The sequence below is a fragment of the Apostichopus japonicus genome, chromosome 18 (assembly GCF_037975245.1).
Source record: "Apostichopus japonicus isolate 1M-3 chromosome 18, ASM3797524v1, whole genome shotgun sequence".
In the NCBI taxonomy this organism is placed as follows: Eukaryota; Metazoa; Echinodermata; class Holothuroidea; order Aspidochirotida; family Stichopodidae; genus Apostichopus; species Apostichopus japonicus.
The window spans coordinates 773,261-795,883 of record NC_092578.1 but is presented as its reverse complement, the minus strand read 5'-3'; the positions used below and the strand labels follow the sequence as shown (position 1 = coordinate 795,883).

General features: G+C 38.0%; 1 protein-coding gene and 1 long non-coding RNA gene across 4 annotated transcripts in view; one reads left to right on the top strand and one right to left on the bottom strand.

The window, feature by feature from the left end:
• The first annotated feature begins 161 nt into the window (after window positions 1-161).
• LOC139959188 (uncharacterized) lies at window positions 162-4,875 on the top strand. Its single transcript, XR_011789977.1, has 2 exons — window positions 162-691; window positions 781-4,875. It is a non-coding gene; the product is annotated as an uncharacterized lncRNA (long non-coding RNA).
• Window positions 4,876-6,560: 1,685 nt separating this feature from the next.
• Window positions 6,561-22,623, bottom strand: part of LOC139959186 (partitioning defective 3 homolog) — a 54,250-nt gene continuing 38,187 nt past the window's right edge. For 2 of the 3 annotated variants that reach the window (XM_071956789.1, XM_071956788.1), the window contains exons 9-23: window positions 22,017-22,228; window positions 21,180-21,319; window positions 20,784-20,924; window positions 18,089-18,289; window positions 17,018-17,563; window positions 16,396-16,502; window positions 15,658-15,760; window positions 14,949-15,018; window positions 13,532-13,618; window positions 12,460-12,630; window positions 10,348-10,483; window positions 9,696-9,830; window positions 8,969-9,149; window positions 7,715-8,679; window positions 6,561-7,028 (exon numbers count right to left, since the gene is read on the bottom strand). In XM_071956789.1, the coding sequence (XP_071812890.1) occupies window positions 6,701-7,028; window positions 7,715-8,679; window positions 8,969-9,149; window positions 9,696-9,830; window positions 10,348-10,483; window positions 12,460-12,630; window positions 13,532-13,618; window positions 14,949-15,018; window positions 15,658-15,760; window positions 16,396-16,502; window positions 17,018-17,563; window positions 18,089-18,289; window positions 20,784-20,924; window positions 21,180-21,319; window positions 22,017-22,228 (3,523 nt within the window). In that variant the 3' untranslated portion in view covers window positions 6,561-6,700. The remainder of the gene's footprint in view (window positions 7,029-7,714; window positions 8,680-8,968; window positions 9,150-9,695; window positions 9,831-10,347; window positions 10,484-12,459; window positions 12,631-13,531; window positions 13,619-14,948; window positions 15,019-15,657; window positions 15,761-16,395; window positions 16,503-17,017; window positions 17,564-18,088; window positions 18,290-20,783; window positions 20,925-21,179; window positions 21,320-22,016; window positions 22,229-22,623) is intronic. The other variant, XM_071956790.1, reaches the window with a different exon arrangement.

Here is a 22,623-nt window from a genome sequence, read left to right as displayed (position 1 = left end):
TCGATCGATATTTATCAACAATTATAAATTTGTTCTCAACCAGATTATTGAATTAAAGTAATATATCTTAATAGAATGAAAATATTAGTTAATGCTGAAAACCGCATATTGCTTTGAAAAAAATCGATGATCAGCCTGTGATTAGGATGCGAAGAATGGTGGGGTGGAAGTGGAGGGTGGCGGAATGAGGGATGGGAGGGGGAGGTAGATTAAAAAAGAAAAATAGTTGAAGAACATGATATTGAGAGAAACATCATCGCGAGATTAGACCAAGCTCGGATCATCACGCAATACACACACATATGTGTGTGTGTGCCTTTTGTATTCTGACTGAGGACTTGAACAAAATAATTCTAGGTCCTCGGATGTGATTTCTAAAGAATCACCACGTCCTCGCAAGAATTATATTGTTACGAGTATTATTAGGGTTAGGGTACGTGGATTTGAACAATGGAAAAAACAATGGGGTCCACGGTCTGAATGTAAACCACAGCTGTGTGTGTATGAAACAGTGAAAAGTTCACTTTCTAACTAAAGCAATACTAACTGAGCACGCGTAATTCAGGTGTAATAAATATTTAACTTTCTACGTGGCAGTACAGGCCATTTTATGTATTTCTATGTGTGAAGGATGGAACATAACCAGTTAGACCTGTAATAAATATTTAACTTTTTACGTGGCAATATACAGGCCATTTTATGTATTTCTATGTGTGAAGGATGTAACATAACCACTGTTAGACCTGTAATAAATATTTAACTTTTTACGTGGTAGTACAGGCCATTTTATGTATCTCTATGTGTGAAGGATGGAACATAACCAGTTAGACCTGTAATAAATATTTAACTTTTTACGTGGCAATATACAGGCCATTTTATGTATCTCTATGTGTGAAGGATGGAACATAACCACTGTTAGACCTGTCATAAATATTTAACTTTTTACGTGGCAATATACAGGCCATTTTATGTATCTATATGTGTGAAGGATGTAACATAACCAGTTAGACCTGTAGTGTGTATTAATATTCTCCTTAACAAATGTAAACAAACGGTGACGTTGTAAAAGCAAGTATTGACTACTGTAAACACACAGCTGAATACACTGGAAAGAAAGTCAAATGATGAATTTCAAACTCCGTAAAATAAACACCAGATTTAGGCATATCATTATGGATTTATGTACAGGATGTACTCTAATTATTTCACGTTGATGTAGTTAATATACGGCTTAGGCGTGTACGTTTTATGTCATGAAAAATAAACAGAGCCTTGACTACATTTAAAGTAGTATGCCGTGTTGAATTTAGCAAGATGATACTCAATTAGCAGAGACTGGTAAAGTATATGAACTCTGTTACAGTTACTATTGATCTGTGTGTACAAAGAATGCTGTACATTCTCCCGTTTGTTTATCATTCTGTACGCTATCCGATTCTGTTATGGAATACAAATCTTTCGTTGCTAATTTATCGAGGCTATATAGATTGTACAAAGCATTAAGTCGTCCATCATACAGAACACTGGCTTCATAATAATGATAATGGTGGTAACCTCAACCTGTTCGTTTTTTGCCACCTATCCCCAACAACATCCACTTCCACCTCCCCCCCCCCCCAAATCCATTAAATCCTGTTACGGTATATCTAACAAAGAAAGTGTGAATGGTCTCCAACAGAAGGGTGGGGGGGGGGGCAGAAAAGGATTAATGAAATTAGTCATGAATGATAACAGAAATACTAGAATGACTTGATAACTGCTCTCATGTTACGTTTATTTGTTATAAATGATCTTCTTGTGTATGAAAAATACTTAATGGGGTAAACATATTAACCAGGTTATAAATACATAAAATTAAAACTTGCTGAAACCACAATGAAGAGAGCAAACCCTACACTAATCAAATGTAAGTCGGGGTTGTCGAAAGAGGAGGGGGGGGGGTGACCACATACACAAAGAGCGGTAATATACGGCCAGCTCTAATCACACAAAACTAATGTTAATATCATAACAGAAACACTAAATATAACATAATGAATGCAAAATGATAACATGAGTTCAACATTGAAGAAAAACAACAATTAGAAATTAAAAATAAAATGATGTGGTTTCTACGAGATGATAATATTGGTTTTCACCGAGCATAATATGCGTTTTCATACCAGGAAGATGCAGCGATATTTCGGAGGTCATTTTGACGAATCCATCAGAATAATTGGATATAATGATTGTGGATATAATGATAGTGGATATAGGGCATGTGGAATGTGCTGCTATTTACAAAGAAGTGACAAGAAAAGGGAATTATAAAATTTTCTGTACAAAATGAAATAGTACTAGCAGAAAAGAGGGACAGGCACTACTATGTTAAGAAATGCTACTGGTTGTCTGTACAGTGATATTCAATACCCTAACTTAACAGGTCACTGTTTAGCCTTACAGTAATGGTTTGTATGGAGATATTCAAGGTAATACCCAAATTTATTAGGACTGTTAGATCATGTCACTGTTTAGCTTAACAGTAATAATTTGTACAAAGCTACTTGAATACAGACTATATCACTGTTTAGCCTTACAGTTATAGTTATGACAGAGACACTCTAGGCAATACCTTAATATAGACCATGTCACTGTTCAGCCTAACAGTAATAGTTCGTACCAAGTTATTCTAGCTAAGATCCTCCTTTGTCAGGTCTGTTTGACCATGTCTTAATGGCTCAAGTTTAAAATATCGTAAAGGTCATGGTCAGTGTAACCAGTGCTCCAGATTAAACCAAAGTAAAGACAAGTGTTTCAACCATCTTGTAGTATCTCAGATTAATCCTGCCATGGTGAGATAGACTTTTCACTGTTAAATTGTGCAAAGTTGGCTTTGAAGATGACAAGACTGCCCTACAATGATGAATAGGTATGTGATGACAGTGTAAAAGCACCGACCTTAATACCGACTGATTATTAAAACAACAAAAGCTAGATCACTTGCATATAAATATGATGATGATGAAACTAACTTATGATTATTAATTTTCAAGGCCTATGGCTGTGAATTGACTAATGAATACATTGAATGGGATACTTCATGCTGTGGAAAACACATTAATAGTTGAACCAGCAAAACTTATTGAATACTCACTTAGAAATACAGAATACATGAAATAATGAATGAGGAAATTTGAGAACAGGAGAAAGGGGTTGGGGGGGGGGAGGAATGAAAACAGAGTATATAAATATAGTGGTATGGGGGTGCACTAATCTTTATACATATTATACAAGTACCTTACAAGTACCTCACAAGCAAAGAGAACTAAGGCACACGCTGGTATGAAGGCTGCTTTCCTCCATAACTTGGATAACCATTTAAATATCTACAAAATGTCAAATCAACTTATAAAGTAATCTGTGAGATACAAACTACTCCAGAGAGCATAATAACTATGAATCTCTAAATATGACACCTTTAGTAAAGACTGTACCAACACCATTCAAATAGTGGTTGGTGTGTTGTGCAGTTAGTTTTATTACATATTAATATATATAGCACACAGATATGTACCATCCAATGGTCTACTTGCAGATGTACAGCTTCGGCTTCTTAAGTCAAGTGTGTCTTTACCCTGCTGATTCGAAGGCAGTTACATTGTGCACCATTGAACTACTGTAACATCCATGGAGTTGCACAAGAAATCTGTTCTCTCCCGCAATCCCTTCACTAGGGATTCGCTTGTTAATTATCACTAATTACTGTGTTAAGTATCTTACAGATATTGTCAACTTAGTACACATCTCAGAGATTAACAATATCCAATCTTTACAAGTGGCTCTTTCACTTCCTTTGAGCTCTACCCAGTCGCGGATCACCAATTCACAACCTCTCCAACCCTCTGATTTCAAAACAATTTATCTGAGAGACAAACACATTTCTCAACATCGTTTTTTTCAGAATTGCAACTTGACATCAAGGTCATAAATATAAACGTTAACAATGTTTTTAAATTACACACTTGATTCTATTCCCCTTAATGAGCATTTCTTAGCCATCAGTATCACAGTATCAAACCAAATCAAGTTTGTTTTGCAATTGGCAGACAGATATTTGAAGAGCATTAATTTCATGAATAATATTTGGTTTGTTTTGAATAAGTATTATGATAATTATGATAATACTGAATAACTAATTAGGTACTTTTTAATTTCCTTCTCTCTTCCTACAAATGGCTTATTATTTTACACAGCAAACTTGCCAGATACTTCTTGGCTTCCCTTGTCAGGTGCTGCGGCCTCTAAAGTATGAGACATTTTCATGTTTCTCTTCAAGCTTCAACGGTTATATCGCATCAATGTATGTGACTCAAATAAAACAATTGTGACTGTCTTGGCTGCAACCATGGAAACAAAAACTGGTTTTTGGTCCTAGCAACTAATTGCATTTGATAAAGATACTGACCAATCGCCTCCTTTAAAGCTTCTTCCCAATCAAGCAAAATGAGAAGTGTTTTCTTCCCTTCTTACAAATATTTACATCAAATCAAAGGAAACAAAAGTTAGAATAAGAGGAAGGCAGTGAAGAATGAGTTGTACACTTAATAACCATATTATGTACAAACTGGCCAATCAAATCTCTCATCAAGCATCTATATCAGTTCTACGACTCCTTAACATGGTCTGGCAAAAGAGGACACCTCATTATAATGCTTGTCCATCATATCTTCATGTTGTGCTGTTGAATATTCATGTGAAAATTACTTATTCATGAGGCATATCAGTAATTCACAATGTTCATCACACTCTTGATAAATTATATAGTTTGATAATTAATCATGAGGTGTCATAATTTATTCATGAGGGGAACCCATCAATTATTCATGAGGTGAACCATCAATTATTCATGAGGTGAACCATCAATTATTCATAAAGTGTCATCAATTATTAATGAGGTGAATCTATAATTTATTCATGGTCCATCATTTATTCACCATAGTATCACAGTTTGGCAACAATTGAAGGGTATATCCAAAAGCAAATGCATTCTTATGAACAATAGGATGTGTTCCATCGCATATATCCTTCACAAACAAGAACATTTGCTAGGGATATTTGCAAGCAGAAATGTTTTGTGTGTTTTATGGAGTGCCATTTCTTTACTCTAGAGTAACAATGAAGTTTCCCTAAGAGATGCCTTCCACTTTTGTGATTAATAACAAAAACAGGTTTACTTGCTCCTACGTAGACAGGACTACATCATTTACAAGCAAGAACCAGCCAATTGTATCATTTAATTTTGACTCAGACACACTAGTGTGCTACATGTGAAGAAATGAATATTAAGATTGATTCATGAATAACCATTGACTATGTCCTCATATCGCAGATGATTAAACCATTCTTTCCTAATCACAAGATATTTTAACACTTTCATCTCAAAAAATGTGTTTTGTACGAAGGGATAGTTATCCCAACCATACTGGGAGTGACACCCACTTTAATTTGTTAAGAGCAGGATTACATCTCATTCTACTTTCTCAGTTCCCTGATCATTTATAAAACACAAAGACAGTTAACCTTAGTGGGTTAGGTTGGTCTATCATGAACCAGTAAAAACAACATTTACTTTACATACATGATTGAATAAAAGCTAATCAGTTCAATGGAAGATATGTTTCAAGGACAAATCCTTTGGCCTAATAATATACATTATTGCTTTAAAAAGAAATATATATATATATACATATACAAATCAGAGTGCAGGAAGCAGATCCAGTTGATCCATGGGATCAACACTGCAGGATCCAGGTAAATCCACAGCATCCAGACCCACAGAAAGCAGATCCAGTGATCCATGGGATCAATACTGCAGGATCCAGCTAAATCCACAGCATCCAGACCCACAGGAAGCAGATCTGGTGATCCACATGATCAACACCCCAGGATCCAGTTAAATCCACACCCCACAGGAAACAGATCCAGTGGATCCATGGGATCAATACTGCAGGATCCAGCTAAATCCACAGCATCCAGACCTGTAGGAAGCAGATCCGGTTGATCCACATGATGAACACTGCAGGATCCAGCTAAATCCACACCCCACAGGAAGCAGATCTAGTGGATCCATGGGACCAACACCACATGATCCAGTTATACTGTATTACAGGCACAATGCAACATAAATCACTGTAAGGTTTCTTCCATTCTCAGACAAGGTGAAAGAACCTCGATTCCCAAACTAAAGAATTGTGAGAAGGAAAATTGGTTGACTAAGAGCTTAAGTTAGCTTGGCAGTGCAAAGGCCAACATAGACAGCTCCTAATACTTCACACAAGTGCGCTATTGTTCAGTACAGGCACCTGCAGTGGTCACAGAATCCTGTTAGCTCAGACAATCACATAATAATCTTTCTTTTCCTGTCCAAAAACCAGCGGCAACAGAGACAGTTTTCTGTTTGCATTTACTTATCGCTTAGCTTCACCTTGTCTGAAACTTATGCTGCTGCTCCTACTTCTATGTGTTGTTTAGAATGTTATAAAACACATATAACCTGTCACAGTTGCTAGGGGATTGGTTTCAGACTATTTGGTCTAAATATTCTCATCTGTGTGGCTACCTATGAAATAAACATTGTAATGAAAATAAATTGTGCTGGTTGAGTTTGTTTCTTCCTTCCTTACATGAGCTCCTTAGAGTTTAAGAAAAAGGATGTCTTCCATTAGACCCTGGCTGCATCATCCTGGGAGTGGTAACCGCCCCCTCTCTCATAATAGCCGCGAGAGTAGCCGGTACGTGGAGACAGAGGGGGATCTTCATAACCATCGCCGCGATCATAATGATGGTTGGTGAATTCTTGTACGTCATAGGATTTGCTTCTCTGATGGCCTGAGAGTCCCTGGTGGTACTCTTTTGGGTATCTGGGGTCACCATTAGAATACTGTTTATCGACTGGATGGTGCTCTCGTGCGTAACGTCCATCATGGTGGTTTGGGTTCTCATCTCTGTACGGTCTCTGATGATCGCCTCTAGAATCTCGTTTTGAGTGTCTAGAAGATGAAAAGATGAATAAATTAATAATGATCAATTAAAATCCCCTTGACGATCTCCCAGAGTTTTCATATAGCAAGATTATACATGCATATTTGCACTGTAAATCCAGGTGCAGAAATATGACAGAAAAAATGTTAAAGGATATTTTGGTAGCTTAAGTCCATTGCTTTAACAAATTTGCTGGAACTTACATACATTTTTAGATCAAAACCACATCCTTATAGCAGTTAGTATAGATGTAGATTGAGTGATAACTTGTGAAATGTACATTAGTAACAGCAAAGTGAATGATGTCATCAGGCAATTGAGTGGAAAATGTTTTTGCATTTCTGTATAATAATTTTTTAACTCATTTATTAAGAGAGGAAAATGATATTTCTTCAAACAACTATCTCATAGTAACTACAGATAACAGTGACAACAACTCAAGGAAACATTTCAAATGTAACATAGTTCAAAAATAAATCAACAAGAAATTTATAAATAATAACTCATCCACTTTCCTGGAGTATGTGAAGGTTTAGCAAAATAGATTACATTCAACCAACCTATTGAGTTAGGGACAACATATTCAGATTCAACTAATAGGTGTGGAATCTTTCTCTCTTTCAGATAAGTATTATCTGCCAGAGGATTATCCCTTTAATGTATTCATACTGTAAGCTGCTGAATCTTTCCTTACCTATCTAAACTTCCAAAGTCACGTTGGTCTGATGAATGCAGCCTTGGACCCCTCTCTGTACCCCCATAGGGCCTTGAGGTCCTCCTCCGGTCATCCTCCCTTCGGTCCCAGTCCTCAGGACGTCTGTCCCTATTCCAGTTATCCCTTCTTTCCCTCTCTGTTGGTCGTTCATGGCTTCTGTTTCTTCTTCCGTATCCCTTATCGTCTGGTCTGTCTCGACTTTGCCTCCTATGGTCTTCTCTTTGTCCTCTGCTGTGACCCTCTCTACCAACAGTGACCTCTGATGGCGGAGCATCACGTCGTCCCGGTGATGTGGGTTCCTTGAGATGCTGCTCAGATTCTCCCTTTTTCCTCTTGTCTTCATCTCCCTTCTTCCTCTTGTCTTCATCTCGTTCTGAGTCACTCCGTTCTCTAGATTCCTTCTGTTTCTTCTTCTCCTTTTTGCTCCCTTTTCCACTGCCTCTCCTGAAGATGCTGTTCTTCGTCTCTTTCTCTTCCGTTGGTGACTCACTCTTGCTATCTTTCCTGCTCTTTTTCTCGGCGCCAGCGCCCTGTGTTGATTTGGTTTCGAGCTGAGCGTCTTTACTGTTAAGTTGCTGACGTTCAGATGGTCCATCGCGGCTGTAATTATCTGACCGTCGAGGTCGTTCTGTTTGGTAATATCTGCGATCGCTGTGCCTCCTCTCTCTGTGATCCGACTGGTCATACTCGTGGGTTCTTCTGTCGTACTCACGAGTCCTCCCGTTGTAATTGTCATAGTGACCTCGTTCAGGATTATCGTAGTTGGAAGATTCAAAGTTATCATAATTCCTTCTGTCATAATGATCGTCATAATAGCGCCCTCTACTATCACGATACTCCCTCTCCGGGTGGCTTCTTCCTTCTGAGAGTCTTTCGTAGCGTTTATCTCGATCTTCCGTGTCTGGTCTGTCCCTCTCTCTTGACTGAAATCTGTCTGAATGTTCCTATATAAATGAAAAGTCATACAAAAACGATTTATTAAAACGACTGCAAAAAGCCTAGGGCACTTCCTTGGTAACATACACAGAAATGTCTGAGACATGTCAGTGTCGCTTATTGAAAATGAAGTGAAGTGTATGAAGATAATGATTAACACTTTGCAATGGATTCCCCTCACCTCCCCAATCCCTCCCCCTCCCTGTACTTCTCTATCCCCTAGTCTAAGGTGGGTATGATCTTTCACAATACCCATATTATGTTTTTTTTTTTTTTAAAGTCAAATAAATCTAATACCTGAGGGATCCTCTTCTCATCCCGATCTGATAGTTGGTCGTCATCCTCATCCCGTTGGTATTTCTCTGGGGGGTAATCTCTGTGATTCTGTTGGTACTTCATCCGTAGCTCCAACATCCTTTCTGCTTTGTTCCTAGCCTCCTGACTCTCGTCCCTCTGCCGTTGTAAGGAGTCTTGGATTCTGTCAAACAAACGAACGAAGTAAGCAAGGTTGAAAACATATCACACAATGTATCATGAATAAGCCTGCACATGGTATATAAGCCTGCACATGGTATATAAGCCTGCACATGGTATATAAGCCTGCACGTGGTATATCATTGCACTAATCAGAAACTATGCTGGTTGATTATTTATTTACAAAAACATTTCTCTGGAAATCCCTTTCCTTGCAGGAGGTAGCCACCAGCTAATGGCTTGATAGCTCAGTTGGTTGAGTCAAGGGCTTGTAACCCACAGGTCACTGGTTTCAATCTCGTTCTGGCCAAAAAATGTCATTGCTCTCTCAAAATTTGGTTACAGCATCGGCGTCAGTTTTCTGTTGATGAGTGGCTGATATAGTTGTAAAAATGATATTCATTACTAAAAAATATGAATTATTGTAATTTTAATTAAATCTTGTCTTTGTAGATCATACTAGAAATCTTGATGCTATTCCGTGTACAATGAAAGCACAAGATATGTGTATGTTTATCTTTGCCTGCCTCTCCTAGACGGTCAAACTCACCTGTCTTGCTCATCCCTGGCATCCTCTCTCCCTCTCTGTTTATCTTCCTCCTCCTCCGGCCTCACAACTTGGATGTCATCTTTACTGATTTCACTGTCTTTGTCTTCGCTTACAGATTTTCGATTCTTGCCGAACCTTCGAGAAAATTTGAGAACTCAAAGAGTAGATAGCTGAGCCAAACATACAGTACGTTGTACCCCTAAAGTCAGTTGGTTCTATGATTGATAATCCCAAGGGAACAAAGAGTCTCTTTAGGTTGTCAAAACCTGTAGCTTTTAAATAAACCTGCAGCTTTTAAATAACCCTGCAGCTTTTAAATAAACCTGCAACTTTTAAATAAAGTTATATGCCTTCCAGATTTGCAGGAGAGTTGGCTACATGCTGTTACCACTATTTCAAGCCAGTGTTCATTCCCTTAATGAGGAAACAAGTCACAGCTTTGAAACAGATTCTAGATTGTTAAAAAACTCAACATCTAACTTCAGGAATCATTTTAAATTGATAACAGCTGAGGCAAATGAAAGAGCAGGATCAAAGAGTACTGGAAATAGTATAATACTGAATTCATGATCTGTAAGCTTGTGTGTTAGACTGCTAGTAAATGCACATGATTAAGGAATGGGGAGGGGAGGGGGTAGATTTAATAGCTCACCTGAAAAATCCCTTGATGCCCTTAGAGTTTGTGCCGGTGCCACCAACATCCTTTTCCTTTTTCTTCTTCTCCTTGGTAGCTCTTTTCCTGTCTCTGGTCAGCTGGGATCCTTCCTCAGGTTTATCTTCCTTTTTTTCTTTAACCAAAAAAAAAAAAAAATCAAAATTACGTCTTTCAATTCACATATCAGCACTTCATATGAAATATACCAATAGGCAGACCCTAATATGCATACAAGATTTCAGGCTATAGTTGTAACTATCATCAAAATGATTAAGAGAGATTCATCCACTACCGGTGAAAGGAAATACCTGGTACCATTCAAATGTTGAGTAATGTATCAACTAATGGATCGTAATGTAAGAATGTATTTGTTGGGTGCCAGATTAACTATGTCACTAATCTAAGCCAACCAGCTGCTTTGCTTCATTTTAAAGACCAACTATGGAGACTTTTCGATGAACATAAAATCCCACCATTTTTCATGTATGTAATCCTTAACTGACTCCAATTACATTGCTGTAATTAACTTTACCAATTTCGGACGTTAAATAAGTGAAAAATGGGACGAAAAGTCAGCTTCTATTTCAGACATTCCTGAAACATTCCTAAGACATCAGGTGACCATGTGACGTCAACGTTTGTATACCTCACTCACAACTATACTTTTAGTGTGTAAAGTCGTATACTTGAGCTGCCAAAAACATCAATGATATTACTCCTTTTTCCTCAAAATTTCACAATTCTGTGTTGTTGGCGGTTGCAGTTATACCTCATCCAACAAAAGCATCAGCTTTTTTAGATTTCCGAGTAAAAGAACCGACGTAAAACGCCGCAGACTTTGGATCAATTTTTTGAGATCCACGCGGAAAGATTTTTCAGCACCCGGAGTATCTCATGCCCATGAGTCCACATGCATGACCCTGCTTCTGTGTATACTGCAAATGTCTCATTCTGTGAAAATTATATACTGTCGATAGCTGTGTCGGACCATGGTCGGACATAGCTAATGTGAAATTGACCGTAAACACGCCCTGGACGTCCTTACATGTAACATTATATCACGCAATTGACAGTAATATATTTACTGTAAGCAGGGGTCCATAGCAACTCCCTGCTGTAAGAGATGACCGTATATATATACCGTGCCAAGGGTATAGCATTGTTAGTACATGTACGGTAGTTAGTTACAACTCTCGCCGGCGTTGGCTCACAGCATGTGTAAATAGCCATGTTAGGATTTATCTATTTCATTTGTTGTATTCCAGTATCGTGAGTTCGTGATACATGTGTAATATTGTCCGTTCTGTTTATTCCGACATCTGCATGGTCCAAGGACTTGAATAAAAACGGTAGTATGTAGCGATCGGACGTTTCATTTCGTTAGTGACTGTCTTGTGATTGTGGGATGTTAGTACTGGTCAAGGCCTGTTTCAACTAGACCTAACTCTATGGAATTACACAGACTCACGGTAGTTTTTCGCCCAGGATTGAACAAGAAACGTGGATTAGGATATTCACTGCTAAATTTGTTTATTGACTGGATACTTTTTCTGTGTTTTTATACTTTTGGATATTAAAACGAGTAAGTACTATGTAAGTATATTGTACCGTACGGACCTATTGACGCTACGCCATGTAAAAGATGCCTCCATTTGAGTGGAAATTTTGCTAATAAAATAAGCAATTTAACTAAAATTTCTGCTTATAATTGTCTTAAAACTTGTTGTTAACCTTCATGTGTTCTTGTTTTAAGCTAACAGCTTTTCAAACGCTCGAAATTGGAAGTCAAAAACAGTACAATTGTTCGCTATCTGTGTACAAACAGTGCCTATATCAGCGTTTGATTTTCGCGGTATACAAACTTTGACGTCACACGGTGACCAGAGGCTCCTTTGGGTCAATCTCTCTTTTCAGACATTCCAGAGGTTCATGTCACGTGACTACCCAAAATGTCCATTTTCGTGGTCGTTTTTGATGGGTTATAGTAGGTTTTCGAAGATTATTTTTTACACATGTTGATTATGGGTATGTAAACTCCTAAATTAATTGAAAATCTCAAAAAAAAAATTTGCCGCCATATTTGGTCTTTAATGACCCCTGACCCCATACCTGGTTCTTTTCCTGGCAACGATCTATCAACAGCTGCTCTAAAACTCTCGTTTAACCCATTTTTCCTGGAGAGTCGACTCCGGGATGGTCTCTTTTCCGTCGCACTTCTCCTTTCTCTCTCGTTCAGTCTGTCCATCGAACTAGATTTCTTCAGATTTTCAGTTTGGTCCACTAAGAAGAAAATTCAGTGGAACAGTTAAAAGACAGTGATATCATTTAAGAGTGGAACCTGTAAGCTGTAACCTCATGCAACCATACACACACCAACTGGACAACAGACATACCTTAAAACACAATAAATAACACCATTTTAAGTAACTCTCTTTAGATATCCTGTCTGGGCTACTGTCATCTTGACTTCTGGGAAAACTACATATGACTAATATTTCTCTTTCATGTAACATCTGATGCTCAATATAATGCCTCATTTCAATATTCATTTCTATGAATATTAACATCTGATTCTCAATACAACACCTAACTTGACAGATTCCTTGTCATTGTTTGTCTCTGGGTATTAGGAAAGGGGAATAAATATGGGTGTAGTGGACTACACAGTTAAAAGTGGAGGGGGGGGGGGGGGAGCATATATAATGGACAACTTTATTTGGCTCATGAACTATGTGTAAACTGTTTTCTGTTTAGTCCTCTTGGGAATGTGAGATTAATATATATTCTAGACAGTCTGAGATAATTATTTAATTAATGGTCAATAACTGCAAAACAGTAGACAAGATTAGATTCAACTGACATGTCAGTTCCTGTATCAGTTGCACCAGCACCACACAAACATATGTACACACATATATATTTAAATGTACAGAACAAACTTGCATCACTGCATGGTGCAGTTTCTGACAAATTCAAGGGAGGGAACACAATTTCTTAGTTTGTCTGGCGGCAGCAAATACAATAATCCAGAAAGCGATTTTAAATGTTGCTCCTTACTGACGGTGGGTGGGGAGAGTTGAGGTGACCACATGTGACTACTTTTTATCTCCAGCTCCCATATTTGAGAGAGACGTCGACTTAAAGTAGTAGTTCTTGCAACTCTGTAAATGATCAAACTTACTCTTGTCGGTTGAGATCTGCTTGGGTTTATCAAGCAGAGAATCCATAGACGAGGCTCTGATCAAGCTCCCAGTACTAGCTGCAACATCTGGTGGTGGTAGTAGTGGTAGTAATAAGTAGTGGTGTAGCAGTAATGGTGGTAACATTAGGGCATGCAAGGAAACATGAATGAGCATGGGTGTATGTGAGATAAATGAGAATAAAATCAAACAAAAAAACTAACATGGTAAAAAAAAAAGAGAGTAATTTCATGCTTAAAATATTGAAATCAGAGAAATGAGACTAAAGAAAATTGGTGCAACTTAGATCTTATAATTACCTAAAGAAAGTTTACACAACAGGCAGTTAAAGTAGTTCACTTTCACATTTATTTTCACTTGAGGTGTGGACCAAAATGACATTACAGTGTCACTAGTACTCATATCTCGATAAAAATAACTTCTCTTATCATTGCTTTTGTTTCTTGTGATAGAATTGGAGATGGTTCTTTCTGATATATGAAAGATTCTAAACTTTTAAGCTAAAACTGATCTATTATTGCATTCTTTGTTCCCCTCTTGGTGGTAATATGAAATCTCCTGTTGGGCAAAATGAGAACACCATGCCCCTCCCCCCACCCTCTACCCTCCTCTCCATAGCATCAAAGCTCCAATTTCTTCCAGAGTAAACAAGTTGGATCTAATGGCTAAATTATCATATCATGAAAGCGAGGGAATCAGCTAACGAATACCTTAAGTAGCTGATAACGAAGCTGGTTGCAAGTGATGAATAAATTATGATGGATATCACAGCAAACAAACCATGACAAGAAAAACACAAATGGGAATATAAATACAATCAAGCAAACCAAAATTAAACAAAATGACTAAACTAAAAGGGAATTCAAAACAAAGAACAAAATGAATTCGTTCCTTGTAAAAGGTTACTAAGATTAAAGTATTTTTGCTTTTGTTTTTTTTCGATTCTCTGTGCAGAGTTGTTACTTTCCATTCCTACATGAACTTAAGCCAAATTTAGTGGCACATAGGGAAGAAGTTTTCAAGTACTTGCATTAGCACCCACCCCCACTCACCCTCTCCCTTTGGTAGCAGGTTTTTGATCAAAGGAACCTAATGCAACCCTTTTCTCTTTTACCCTACTAAAATGAAAACTGCACCGATATCTGGTACCTATTCAGATTGCCTCCTACCTGAGAATAATTTTAGCCCAAAAGTGTGACAGTTTATTTCCTCTCAACATGAAGGTGAAACTTTGCCAATGAATATTTATGAAGAGATGAATAATTATCTACAAAGAGTAAACATAACAGACTATACACATCACCATCATCTACTACCGGGAAACTCTGGGAAATTCCCCAACCATGCACCAGAACATGCCATGAAATTGACTGATTTCAACCCAAACAGAATCTGTACCTCTTTTCATAGGAGCTGGGGCAATGTCATCAGTATCATTGGTATCCTTGTTCTTCTTATACCAAGCCATCTGTGAATAGGAAGTGATAAAAAAAAAGGAAACTTGATTCTGCATTTGAAGAGAAATAGACTAAATTGCTTCACTTTCTACCACTATGTAGAGATAGATGCTCCTCGATAAGACACAGATGTTACTTTCACAGTAGTAGGGAGAGTTTACTCGTGAGTTATAGTGGACAGCACACCTAATACATATAGAGTAGATCTGTAACCTGTGCATCACAGTTAAGTCAAAGTACCAACATATCTGTTGCTTTCAAAGCAATGGAAAGGGATTCCTAATGGCTTTTCTCTTCAGAAACCAAATACATACAGCTGACTTGCAGGAGTACAAAGAGAACAAGAACGTGACCTTGAACTATCATAAACACAACATTTCCAAAATGCCCAAAGCACCCGTACAAATCCATGAAGGAGAGTCAGAGTACAGGCAACTGTGCTTAAGAACGAGTCGATCCCGTTTGAAAGCCTGACATTTCGGGTGGATGCTCAAACCAATGCACCCAGATCTTCAAGCCAATGAACAATGAACCAGTCTATGGGCAGTAGTATCTAATAGAGATATAAAAATCAGAAACGACTGGCAGGGAAGGAACCTGAGAATCCATTTCTTTCTCCTGGGATGAAAAACAACTCTTGATTCACTTACTTGCTTTGCATCCAAAGATCCGCCCTGTTTCCGTTCTGAGAAACTAAGCCGAGCATAGCTGTCTCTCTGGAACTGGTCTCTCGTAAGTACTGGACTGAGCTCACTGATGACATAAATATGGGATAAATATCAACAAAAGGCTGATGTTTTGTCATTTGTGACATTGCTAATGAATACTTGGTTAACCATATGTAGACATTACAAAGTTATCTTCAACTGACAACAATGTTGACTACAAGCACTCAGTAATGGACAGTGCAAAGACAAATTGTTTACATTTCAAACCTATGTAAATTTGAAAATAATGTCTTTCTATTACAATTTTATCACTGTTAATAGATAGGAATAACATTTCTTACTACTTTCAAGTCTGAATCATTGTTCATGAATATTTACAAATTTCAATTTAGCATTACACATCTCCCTGTCCTGATGTTCCTCAGTTTACACATCTCCACAGCAAGAAATATCTGTCTTACACAGTGTCTTTTAAATAACAATATTGGTAGTTTTATTCCATTGTCAGCCCAAGAATGATTTTTCTTCACCCTGTGTGCTGGTTAAAGTAGCTTAGAACAAAATCTGGACTAATACCATCAATATTTTTTTATTATGCCTGTTTTTATTCATTCTTGGTATTAATTTCAGTGTCACTCCCAACCAACTCACCTTCCTCATCTTTCCGCCTCTCTCAAAATAAATGTCTATATTTGTAACTGAAAGAGAAAACAAATTTACCCATCTTCTGTCTTCCAATTGGATAACCACTCTGGAGAAGACGGTGCTTGCGGACTGCGAGGAGAAATGCTGTTTGTGCCGTTAGGACTGTGAACACCAACATGGACCTGTTGCATTCATCAAGAGAGAGCAAAAAACAGAGAAAGTTGAGTTTTGATACATCTTCATATCCATAGAGTAATTCTGTGCATTATAACCAATCAATATGACTTGACATCTTCATATATTATGAGTTACTCATCACAAGTTTCTTTATCAATTAAGTTTATGACGGTGGTTACCGTTTGCATCTCCTACAATACCCAAATCTATCACGGTGCTCATTATTATTTGTGCGAGAAATCCATTTTCTCTTTGTAACTTTGACAATGTGAAGAGTAATCATATAACACCTTAAGTCTTTGTTTTACAGGTCTATATAGACGTGTGCAGAGCAATCTCATATTCTGTATAAACATAACAGATGCGTTTTGCTAAGAAAGTAACATTGAGAGTGGAAGATGGGGTGAGTGAGTGGGGAATGGGATGCGTGGGGAGAAGGGGTGTGTGGGGGAGATGTGGCTTGTGTCTGACAGGCAGTTACACACTGTGAGGGGGAGGAGGAGGGGATGACAATACCAACCTGAAGTCCTCCGTTCTCGATGACTGCTCCCTCCTCACCACTACTAGGCAGCGTCATCCCTCCAGCAGGATGGATGCCGACTGTGGCGTAAGGATATGTTACTCTGGCTCTACCTTCAGTCTGGGAACCAGAGCTGGAGCCAAGCTTAGGGGACAGGCTGAGGTTGTGCTTGGCTGAGAGCGTCTCTGAGATATTCTGGAGCAGGGAACCTTGATCGCTCATCAAGGGTTGCCTAAGGACTTCTTCAGCCTCTTCATCCTTCTCTTGAGGTCTGTCGACAGATCTGATTGGTCGATCTACTTCGCGTGAGATATCGATGCCTCTATCGGGAGATGCCTCCACACCTGCCTCTACCTTGTTGTGGGCATTGTGAAGGTGGCCCGGGACATCCTGCCGTCTGGCGATGACCAGCCTGATTGTGGAACGAGGTGACTTTTCGGAAGACATGGCTTTCCTGAGAGTGTCCATGGCTTGGCTGTTGGACATGTTGATCAAGGACACATTGTTGATGTATAACAGCTGGTCATTGGGTCTTAACCTTCCATCCTGTAACAAAAAAAATACAGTACCTAGGATAACCAATGGAAGCACTCCAATTGTGCAATTGATATAGTAACAGCCAATCACAAACAAGGTATTAAACAAATCTGAGCATGCTGAAGTACAGCCGTTACTCAAGCACATATAAATCAATGAGTTTAACAAGTTTAAACACATACAGAATATATTATACAATTTATAATATACAACATATTGAAATATTTCCATAGTAATTTCAATTTTCTCTGTGATTTGGGCACCTCTGCTTCTAGCAGTTCCAATCAAATAACAGAAGTTCAACATAACCAAATGCAAACAAAACAAAACAAAGCAAACAATTTACATTTTCAATAGAACTTTCCCTGCCACTAATACCATGGAAGAAATCTGAGGTAGCATTCATTAATTATGTGAGTATTGGTAGCAACTGTTACTAGGGGAACATCATGTGATCATAGTCAACACTGCCATCCCACGTACTATGGTTCTTATTGTTACTAGATCATTAAATCTTACCCTAGTGTTACCTACCTTTGAAGCTGCTCCTCCGTGCATCACTGATTTGATAAAGATACCCAAGTCCTTTGCTTCACCTGCATTACCCCCTCCAGTAGTCTTACCCTTCACGCTGACCCCTAACCCCGCTGACCCTGTGTCATTCAGAGCGATGTCAAAATCTAAGACTGTCTTATTATTTGGATTGCTGTAGTCATCTGGGCTGAGATCAGCAGGCTGGCGATACAAAGACAAACACAAGATAATGAATAAGAAATCAAACAAAGGGCAAAAATATCCCGATCAGAGACAAACACAAGGCAAGAAAATGAATAAGAAATCAAACGAAGGGCAAAATTCAAACTCAGAGTTCAAGGGATATTTCAATCTATCCTTCAGGAGACCTGACATATTGAATATTGTCTGTTAATGAGGTTACTGAGTTGATATCCATAATAAATCCAGCATAGAGCTTTAATACAACATGTATACATTTCGGATTCACCAAACTTGCAGATGGTAGTTTCAAATAGACCAGCACGGGTAGCATTCAGGTACAGTGAAATCCTTTAAAATTATAGTTCTTTCATCTTTAAATATGAAATGGAGCCTTCATCAGATGAGATGATGTGGTGTATTACATTTTGATAAAAGTCTGAGTATAAAAACGAAAAGCCTTATGAAAATTTACTGAAGGACAGGTACAATTCAATCACCAAAACCATCTGTTTATCTTTTTAAAGCAAGCTGGACGATATCTTTACAAGATGGTTTCAGTATTCTGAAAGGTTTTATCCTCTACAATGTTACTTCCTTTTTTTGTTACCAAGTAAGATTCCTGACCTCAAAAGGTTCCACACAGGTAAGGAAGTTACAACTTGTTTTTCCCATAAGTGATTTCGTTGACCTCTATCTATGAGTCGGACATCAAAACAACTATGACAAGAGTGTGTGTGTGTGTGTGGTTGTGTAACTTTCTATTGGAATGAGTCTAATCTGAAGTGATATAGAAACCCATTACAGGCTTAGTGGTAATGACATCAACAGACCACTGATCTAATGGTTTCTAGTTATTCTAGTCCCAGTGGGATTCAGCAGAAATACCTTAATGACACAAACACATGACTCAGGACAAACTTTTGGACCAAAGAAAAACATACCACATGGGAAAAGTGGTTCATATATTAGAGGAGAGCTAAAGCAAGTATAAGGGTTAAAAGCTTGGAAAGAAAGTATGAGTTTATAGTACAAACAGAGGAGGGGCTACTGGTTTAAAATTAATAGTACGTTGCGGTAGTAAAGTAGTTACATGGGAGGCATTTCATGTAATAACATTTGCTCTAATTAGAATGTTCCACAGTGATCTTCAGTATATCTAACATGTCAGCAAGATTTACAGATATAACAAACTGAAAGACCTTCTTGTGACCTACAGACCATAGTCTTCATGTATTGTTGACAAAATAACAATACTTCTATTACTGTTACTTGTCATTTAGCCTCTGTAGAAGATCCTGCTAGGATCGAAATGTCAGGCCAACTTACTTTTACACAAAATAACAAGACATTAGAAACCTCATTACAACAGTCCAGTAAAACAGTGAGCAGTTACTTGCTGCTTCTAATTTCAAGTAGCTATTGGCCTTTATACCCTCACCTACTACTGATTGCAACTGGGACACCTTTCGAGCCATTTCAATCAGAGATTATTTAATTTCATTGCAATCTAAAACATTTGTCCCTGAACCAAAGTTAAGCACATTAGTGATACATCACAACGGAAACAGACTCAAAAGCAAAGATCCACTTTTTGTTACTCAACATTCGTTGATAAATTTTGAAATTCAATTTCAAATTCATATTCAAGTTAAAGCCATTTAGTTCTACTGTAGCAACAGCAAGGATAACTTTACATATTCAACCACAAAAATACTGCTTTTAACATTTAATCCTTGGGATCATATTAACCTAACAGTACATTGGAATTCAAAACATGTTCTAACTTTCATTTAGCATTACAAAGACTGCTTGAAAGTTTGAATTTTCAACATAGATAGGGATTGACAGGTCATGAAAGTTGAAGTATTTGTATAAAAAATATCGTCATAAATCTATCAAATTCCACTTGATTGAAAACATCAAATGTTTCAGGATCATGCTGCTTTTATTTTATAGCCTTAGGAGCAAAGCCTCTATAAGAATGAAAATAAACTGGATATTAGAATAATACCCAACCTGCCAATGTTATGGTTCAACCTCAGGTCAAGTAACTGAAGCAGGGTTATTACAACCGTGTTAACATTCCCCGGCAACCACAGCTGGGGATATGTTCAACTAAATGAAATGTCATCAATATAACATGATTGTTTATATTGAGCATCAAGTTTATTGAAAATTCGGATCAACCACCTCGTAAGTCACTGGTGAAATTGAGAGGGAAAACTGACATTTCAGTAATGGTATGATTACCAGGATACATGTTATGGTAACTAAGGGTAAACTGGTACATTCTCAAAGAAAAGAAACATGGAATGTTATGGCCAGATGGAATTCATACCATGGGTTACATATTTTCTTTTGTTTCTTTTAAACAGGAAAGCCATCATTTTCCGCAATTTGTTAAGTTAGCTTGAGAGATGGTTTGGAAGGAGAAAAGGAAACTAAGGAGCTGAGCTATCCGGTATGCAAAAAATCCAAAATATTATTATGTTGAATATAAAATCTAACTTACCAGAACTCGAGGAAATGCCTCATCAGCCTCCACAGGTTCCTGGCGAGAAACCACCAGATTGACCACGCCACCTCGGCGAACACTTCTCAGAATAGATACAGCCTCATCTTGACTTTTACCGGTCATTTCGATGCCATTCACCTAAACACAAGCATTAAACTCCAGTTAGGTTCCATTCTGAGAAAAAGCTTAACCTTTACAGGTTAATCAATCATAAATCTGTTCCTTATACTCCCAGCCCAGCCCCCCCCCACCCCAATAAAACCCGCACTCTTCATTATTAATTAAACATTGTAGTTTAAACAAAGATCCATTCATTGGCTAAATTTTCGAAAATGTTGAATAAAGCATACCAAGGGGTTTGCCAATGGAAAGTAACTAAGTGCCATCATTTACCTCCAACAGCCAATCACCGGGCTTGAGGCGTCCGTCTGCTATGGCTGCTCCATTTGGTAAGATGTTCTTGATGTAGATGGGGTGCTTCCCTGCGATGGGGTTGTCCCTTGTGGTCACGCTAAAACCCAAACTCTGTGGTCCTGAAGCACAACAAGAGAAAACAAATGTACATTGAAGGAGAAGGTGGTTATGGTCTCTAAAAGTCTAACAAATTTTACCAAAAAATGAAAAGAATGTGAAGAATGTTATAAAAAGTTGCTGTCTGCTTTTGAACAGGATTAATATTATATAAAAGGATTAGAAACATCAAGAAGGGCATCTGAAATCGATCCAACTGCATTTTTTCCCCTGAACATTTTTTTCTTTCTTCTTCTTATTATTACTTCTTAACCTTTGTTTTGGTAGGGGGGATGGGGGGGCTAGATATGGAGATTGGACTGGATTGGAGAGTAGTCAGTCAACTAATTTCTTGAACAGCAAATGTCAATAGGTCACAAGTTTACCGAACACTGACCTAAACAAAAATGTAAATAGGTCACAGGTGTACTGAACACTGACCAAAGTACACACAGTTTAACTCAAGTTTAATTTGGCTTGGTTTTCAAATTCAATTTTCTTGTCCAATTTCCCAAATAGCAATATTAGTTTTCCAAAACAACTAGAATGAAACATATGACTGCCTGCTGTACAATTAAAATGTGTGTCTCTTGGACACCATTAGGACAGTTCTATTAGTCTCCCTGAAAAATTATCAGTCTCAGATAGCCGGACAACCATCAAACTCAGAAATTCTTAGCGTTGCCAGTTACACAGAAAGAGACAGCAAACTTATCCTACCTTTCATGAGTTGAATGTACAGCTTTCTTCCTAATCTCTTTGTGCTTGTCTGACCTCCGACCAAATCCTTCTTGCTTCTGGTCAATGTGGTTTGCGGGGACCTCTGGGGTACTGAAGGGGGTACCTTGGAAGGGCTAGATGGTACCTTTTCTCTTTCTAATAGTAGCTTCACAGATGGTGCCCTCATGGCATCTCTCATCATGTCCTGTGCACTGTAAGAAGTTCATATGGAGGAGCATGTTATACCTGCTTGGAATGACAGTCCCATGTAAACATAAAACCTTTAATATTGCTGTCACTGTAACACTGTGCTAGATATTTGCCTTTGCAACCAATTAGCTTTCCTGCTGAATATACTTTGCATCACATTTACATAATATCACCAATTCATAAGGCCAAACCTCCAATGGACTTAACCTTACCCTCCACTCCCCCTCCCCCCCCCCAATAATCAACACACAATCATTTCCCATGAAAGAAATATGAATTCCTTCAAAAAACATAAACTGTAATGTATGCTTTGCCATGAAGTTTTCTCTTCAGTGTCAATAGACAGCCTGTTGTCCAAATACTTCCTGTGAGAGCATTCAATCTGACCAGCCTAATC